Raw genomic sequence first — 7,744 nt, forward strand, 5'->3', positions numbered from 1 at the left:
ACAAACTCGGTGGGACCGATTTTGGTAATAAGCTAACCAGAGAGTTGGTCAGGTAAACTCGGTGGGACCGATTCGCTCATCTCGGTGAGACCGAAATGTTACAAAAGGGAAACGGAGAGTTTACATTGCAATCTCGGTGGGACCGATCGCTCATCTCGGTAAGACCGAAACGTTACAAAGGGAAACAGAGAGATTACAATCCCATCTCGATGAGACCGAGATCCCTATCGGTGAGACCGAATTGCTAGGGTTTGTGGCAGTGGCCATGACATTTGAAACTCGGTGGCGCCGGATAGAAAGAATCGGTGGGGTCGAGTTTGACTTTTGGTTTAGGGCATATGTGGATGTGGGAAGGTAGTTGAGGATTTTGGAGCATATCACTAAGCACTTTGAGCAAGCAAACCATTAAGCAACACCTCATCCCTCCTTAATAGTATTGGCTTTTCCTATAGACTCAATGTGATCTTGGATCACTAAAATATAAAATGTAGAGTCTTGATCTTGAAGCTTGAGCCAAACTTTTTGTCCTTAGAATTTTGAGGGGTCCACTTTCCTCATCCATGCCATGTCATTCATTGAGCTTTTTCTGAAATATTAATCTTGGAATAATGTTAGCTCAATGAGCTATATATTGTTAGGAATTACCAAAACCACCCGGGAATAGTTGCACTTTCAGACGGTTCTAACAACGACCCACCTCCTGCTGCGGACGCCTACATCAGCGTCTACGACCGAAAGGGCCAAAGGCCGGCGAGGAAGTTGTGAAGCTCGCTCCTCTCTCCGTTTTTATAATCTAGTTTGTACTATTAATCTAGTTAGAATTTGTTGGACCGCTGAACTTTTGGTGATCCTTAGATGTGAATTATGCCTGTTTGCTGTCGATTTATATGTCCATTTCCTATCAAATTTGTCCGTTCGATAATCTACGTACTACAAATTTCGTTGCATATTTTAGTATGGATATAGAATATCGGATATGAAATACGCGGTTGTGGACGCAACAATTGAAGGACTACCGGTCACTATTCACGGACAAGCCTGGGCGCACCTGCTGGCGTTTCGGTAAGTCTTGTTGTAGATGCTCTTAAACGATATTAGTGTGATTTTTTTCCAAGTCAGAGTATAGTTTCAAAAGGCTAAACGATGAATGAACGCAACGATTTGAGCATCTGTAATTACCGGCGTTAGAAAAAGCTAGGAAACTCAAAAGGATGCTAACCAGTAACAAAGTCCATGTCAAATACTTTGACTTTTCCTAGCTAATAGGCAACAATCGAACCCAAAAACAGATGGTTATCAGTGCTGTATGTTTAAGCCAGCGTCGTGGGAACGAATCGCAGGCCCGCGAACTTTTTTCTCGCTCGCCGCAGGTCTCAACGCCCCACGCGTAACTGCCAGGAGAACCTTCCGCCGCACGATGCGCATCCAACGTCTTTGACCTCGTTCGGATCTGAAGCAAAATTACAGTCGGGCGGAAATTAGCTTTCTCGTTTTAGAAACTACTCCTCTGTCCCTTAAACTGGTCCCGGAAAATGCCAAATTTTGAAATGATACTTGTAATGTTGTTGTGTATTGAGTGTGGAAAAAAAATTCAGGTCAACCGACAAAGCAGCGCTCAATTCACATACAAGCTTGACTCATTCCCTCTCAGAACTTAGTTTCTTTCTCGGAGATGGTTTGGTTTGTAAGCAATTCACGATTTGGTTTGATGTATAGATGCAAATCCCCTCCCATTTGAGAGAGAAATGCATTGTATGTATAGATGCAAACCAATTTGAGAGGGTAGTTATTTTTCAGTTTGAACTAGGGAAAACACAATGCATTGTGTATGTGCAGGTCGGATCCTAAACACAAAGGTGATGCCCAAGTGTAGAAGGAGATCGAAGCAAAGAGGCTGCCATCAAAGGTGATCCTAAACTCAAGGTGATGCCCAAGGGTCGTATCCTACTGCACATGGCAGTTTTGGAAGGACAGTAATCGGGTCTTCCGGCAGGATTATATGCCGCTTGAGGACACCATTTTTCGTATCAAATAGGCTATGAGAACGAGAGAATCAGCTTTTCCTGAGTTGTTCAGTGGTTGATGTTTCTCCTTTTTTTTTCATCCAATTCTCAACACAAATGACAAACCCGAGTGTAAGGACTACGCAGGTCTTAGGCCATATGTCGTCTGAAGGACCAAACTCAGCCGTGGCTGACTAGATTACTTGAAAACGATCATCGGGGCCAGGAGCGATCAGCGCACAAGACGAGGAACATGATTTAGCTCAGCTCAACAGCGTGAAATAGTTTGAGGACCTATGATGCACTTCACTCCTCAACAGCAGACAGCATCTTGTTGATCAGAAAGCTCTATGAACTTCTAGAATAGCAAAAGCAACGCGGCTAAAAAACATATAGAACACAGTTACATATATAACCTGAGATCTGAGAGCGACGAGTTGCAACCCGGCTTTCTCTGCAGGCTTTAGTCTGAAGGCCACCCTTCTGTCGTGCTCGGGCATGGCCTGTTGTTCCCCAAGCATCTATATTCACTTATTCAGACATATCAAATGTCCCTCGAGATCAAAATGCCAATTCCGCAAATTCTGTCAAACTCAACGCTATATAAAACCTGCTGACCGATCAGGTCAAGCACACCCTTCACATTCTCACCTTTACTTTTGACAACATCCGAATTGCCAAACCAAAGAGAACAATTACCAAAGTGTAACAATGCAGAAAATGGGCCAAAGAAGGTTATTGGAGATTCCTTTTTCTTTCTTTCTTTGAGAGCGTAGATTCCAATATATGACGACAGTGACAATGTAGTGAAGCCACAAATACTAAATCACCATTCGGTTAAAAAGCGCCATACCATGAATTATTCCATAAATTATCACAATAGATAATCCATAGATAATCACCATGCACACCAGATTCAATTACCAAACACTAATTAATTAACTGCAGTACTTAACAGAGCACCAGCTGCTCCATGCAGCTTAGAACAGCACATGGTGTTAACAGTAAGGGTTACATCATTACCTGCAAAAATCCACAGTATGGCACAACAATTATTATTAGACAACATATAAACAGGTTTTCCATACCATAGTTAGCTAACAGTGTAATACCAAGACTGGCTACTCGGTTTTACATACCATAAGCAGAGTGGGCCCACAAGCCCTAGGCTATTCTTCTTCACCAAAGACGACACGCAGCTGCGCATAGAGGGCCTTTTCGTAAAGTTCCCCTCCCAGAAGGAAACCAAAAGCAAGAGCTGAAATAGTGAGCATTACCAGCCGTCCGTTCCTTTTCAGCCCATTGATGATGTTCTCCCTATCAAAGGATGTGCATAACACATGAATGTTAGGATCGTTTCATTTGAGTACAAATCAAATAAGCTGTAGCGCCTCCAATTAATTACCTCTTAGCTTCAGCTTTAATTCTAGCTATCTCATCATCAATAATACTAGCTATCTTGCCATCTATCTGCACTCCCTCCTTTTTTAATTTTGCCAGCAAATGATCAACCTCCTTCCTAGCAACATCCGCTTTGGCTCCATTGCTGGATCCACCCTGGTAAGATTAATAATTAGATAATTATAATTGATATAATGATACACGAGTTAAAGCAGCTATTCATGCATGTTAGTGACTGTTAACGAGAGACTATGCATTTCATGGCTAACAATAGTCCTTCTAGAATCCATACTATCAAACTTTCAGAAATTTGACCCCTGGTATATCTAAAGCTATCAATACTGACTATATGAAATTTATATTGATAGGTTGGTTCTTGGACATGCTTTAACAAGAGTACATTAGAACATATACATTTGTATACTAGAAGCTATACAGTAGTGGTCAAAATTACATTTCAACAACAACAAAAGGTCAGCAAGGGAAAATAAAACATAAGGAGTGCATACTCCTCTTCCCTCCAAGTAAATCGAGCGCCCATATATTATGGAATTAACGGTTCATATCTATCTACTGTGTACTCAATGTACCACAGATTGCTTCAGTAAAAACTAATTATCACCACCTTTTCAAGCAAGCAAGAGCAACAAATTCAGCACATAATTCTAAGATAGGTCTCCTCTGCAAGCCGGCACTTAAGGTGCACATGTCAGTGGCAATATTCACCATCATTGGGTCGAAGTACAGAAACCCTCTCCTAACAAAGGTCTGAACTAGGAAAGCGTATATCATTGTTATTGTCTGGGGAAAAAAGGCTAAGGCGCATCATATAATTTGATTTGTTAGCATAAAACCGTTTGATGGGGTTAATTTGGTGATGAACGTCAGAACAAGGCAGTCGGACAGCGAATTGCTGGCATGCTAGCTAGGTGGATCGATCGAACGAGACTGAGAGCGAACTGGTACCTGAGAGGTGGGAGGCAGAGAGTCCGCCGGCGGCGAATAACGGGGGCCCAGATCCTGCGGCGAAGTGCTGGAGGGAGAGCGCAGCGCCATGGCACCGGCACGCCGCAAGAATCCGGAGGAAGAGGGGGCGTCGGCTGGGGTTTGGGTGCTGTTTTTTTTTTTTTTTTTTTTTTTGCTTCCTCGATCGATTCGTGGCCTCGTTTTGTTGTTTTTTTCCTTTGGGTTTTTATTTTTTTGAGTGGTTCGTCTTTGTTGGTGAGGGGGCAGCCGATAGGGGCGCTGATATGTCTCGCCTTGAGCGAGACGAGAGAAAGTATCGCTGAAGGCGAGCTTCATATTGGGCCAGCCCATCGCGCCGCTGGCCACAGGCCATTTTTTTTTCAGGTTTTACGCTTTGTGTTTTCTTTTACTTTATTTATACTAGGAAAGATGCCCGTGCGTTGCTACAGAGTGGAGGGGCAGTGGTTGGAGATAGAGAGAGGTGCCCCGACGACTTCCACGGAGTGCATTTTTCTCGACTTTGAAGCACATTTTTCAAGAGTTCAATTACTAATTCAAATATTTTTGAAGTAAGAGAACATATGATGTTTTTCGCCTGACTTCAAGATGACATTATAGATTAGACTGCCAATATATAGTGACACCGCATATCTAAAAAAATCCATACACGCAACACTTATGTTGAGTTGTTGATATCACATAATAAAAATGTTGTATACTTCGCCTAACGCCCAACCATGGTGTTTGTGCTAATCGCGAAGTCCTTCTCATCTAGACGTTTTTTTTTCTGTTTTTTCTCAGTTTTTCTTTATTGGTTATCGGTACATACCGCTCTTTTATCTTTTTTCCTTCTTTGTTCCTTGGCATCCATGAGATTGCCATCCAAATCGCTTCATGCATGAGAGTTTTGCATGTTATATGAATATGTTTGTTGATTAAAAGGCTGATATAAATTTGCATCATAAATAGAGCCTATGTAGCTACTTATAAATTAATTTAATTACGCTAGAGATAAGCATCAGAATATATGTGTTGTTTTCATGTTGAGTATCATGTTTTTCCTTCAAGCAGTTTAGAAAGCAGAACAACGATTCCATCAACCGGCGCGTATTGTTTGGCCGCACACACCGATGTCTATTCCTTCAACCTTATCTTCTCAGCCTCCTCCCTCCTCTATCCTTCTTCCTCCCAGATAGATCCTCTCTCCTTCTTCCTCCCAGTTCTTTCTTTTTCACTTGAACATGAGTAGGAGCACGCACGCAGGGAGCCCTGCCATGTTGCCGCCGCGCCGTCGCCACCACCACCACGGACATCGTCGCACCGCTGCCACCACCCTCTTCCTCACCTCCATGCGGGAGTGCCGGTGCCGCGAGGCCGCTCGCCGTCGTCTTCGTCAGTCTAAGGGAGCAAGGTGGGACTACTTCATGCCTAATATCCATGTGTGCTCTCTTTTTTTACTGGTAAACGAAATCTCATAGCAACACGGCCTCGCTCTCGGCCCATAAGAGAAAAGGCCCACAGCAGCACGGCGTTGCTCGTACAAGCAATCGATCGGGAAGGAAAAAACAAATTTTAATACCACCTTGAATATAGCGAAAGTAAATATAGATGTGTTGAAGAAAAAAAACTGAAAGCGTAAATTCATGGGAAGAAGCGTATTATGACGGTGAACCCGAGAGACTCAACCCGTACTTTATTATTAGGGAAAGATTTCCATATATTCTATATTATGAAGACTACTTTACATGAAAATTTCAAAAAATGTTGATCAAGCATTTACAAAATGTTTAATGTGTATAGAAAAAAATGTTTCTCATATATACTAAAAAAATACAACGTCAAATGTATATAGAAATAATGTAGACCATGTATTTATATGATGTTAATCCAAGCATTTGAAAACAATGTTGAGCAAGTGTTCGAAAAATGTTAACTTGTATTTGAAATTTTGTAAATGTGTATAGAAAATATTTGACCATATAAATCCATTACATGTTAAACTTGTATTTGAGAAATGTTAAATGTGTATAAAAATTTGTTTGACCATGTATTCAAAAAATGTTAAACTTGCCTTTGAAAAATGTTAATAAAGCATTTGTAGAAGTGTTGATCAAGTATTTGAAAAAAATTAATCAAGAATTTTAGAAATGCATATATGTATATAAAAATGTTGACCATGTCAAAATTATAATTTTTTTGAAAATATATTAATAAAGCATTTGAAAATATGTTGAACAAGTATTTGAAAAATGATAATCAAGCATTTAAAATATGTTAAATGTGTATATAAAAAATGTTGACTATTTATTAAAAAATGATAAAAACATGATCAGGTATATATAAAATGTTAATTAAGCATTTAAAAAAATATTAACAAGTATTTGAAAAATATTAAGCAAGCATTTAAAAAATGTTAAATGTGTATAAAAAATGATGACCATGTATTAAAAATGATGAAAGTTCTTGATCATGTACATCAAAATGTTAACCAAGCATTTGAGAAAATGTTGAAGAAGTATCTGCAAAATGTTAATCAAGCATATAAAAAATGCTCAATGTGTATAGAAAAAATATTGATCATGTATTTGAAAAATGTTGAAAGTATTTGAAAAATGTTAAAGGTGTGTTAGACAAATGTATTAGATATATAACAAAAATATGTAGAAAAACAGTGCCGAGGGAAAACAAAAGAAAACAGATGAAAAACGAGAAAGAAAGAAACAAAACCAAAGGAAAATCAAGAAAAGAAAAAAGCAATTGAAAACCGAGAAAGAAACAAAGAAAACAAAGAAAAAGGAAAAAAACCATTAAAAACGAAGAAAGAAACAAAGACAAACCATGGAAAGCATGAGGAAACCCGAGTCGTTTTGTTCAAGTAGGTCGCCCCCTAGTAGTCTAACACGAAATCGATGAGTACTAAGTGGCTAGCAGCACCATGCTTTAACCAAGAGGATCTAGGATTGAATCCTGCTCGGTCCCCTTTTCACTCCTCTCGCATAGCTTCCGCAATTAAAGCCCAAAATCCTCATTTCACAGTCTCAATAGTAAGGATGAAAACAGAGCAAAAATAGACAAAACTGGCAAAAGCGGAAATGAATACAAAAATCCCGGAAGTGAATATGAAAAATAGATAATACCAAAAACGAACATGGTGCGAATACGGAGCGGACACGAAAAGGAAAGAGTGTGTTGAATGGAAGTTGAAAACCCCTTAAACCATAAAGAAAAAACACAGGCAAGCAAACAAACTTAATCAATTGTTAACATGGATATCAAATAATATGGTTAGTTTTTTTAATAAATAATACGATTAGGTTATTGACTTACCGTAATATTTTAGTAGTCCTAGACAATTGTGTGGGTCTAGTTGCATA

General features: G+C 39.6%; 1 protein-coding gene across 1 annotated transcript; it reads right to left on the minus strand.

Annotated features, from left to right (window-relative positions):
- Positions 1-2,728: 2,728 nt before the first annotated feature.
- Positions 2,729-4,527, minus strand: LOC125525344 (uncharacterized). The gene is made up of 4 exons (XM_048690346.2): positions 4,371-4,527; positions 3,409-3,560; positions 3,143-3,320; positions 2,729-3,026 (listed from the first exon to the last, which is right to left on the minus strand). Exons 1-3 carry the CDS (start codon positions 4,458-4,460, stop codon positions 3,173-3,175), a joined length of 390 nt encoding a protein of 129 aa, XP_048546303.1. The 5' UTR covers positions 4,461-4,527; the 3' UTR covers positions 2,729-3,026; positions 3,143-3,172.
- Between the last annotated feature and the right edge of the window lie 3,217 nt (positions 4,528-7,744).

The sequence above is a fragment of the Triticum urartu genome, chromosome 7A, assembly GCF_056163025.1.
Source record: "Triticum urartu cultivar PI428250 chromosome 7A, HENAU_Tu73, whole genome shotgun sequence".
In the NCBI taxonomy this organism is placed as follows: domain Eukaryota; kingdom Viridiplantae; phylum Streptophyta; class Magnoliopsida; order Poales; family Poaceae; genus Triticum; species Triticum urartu.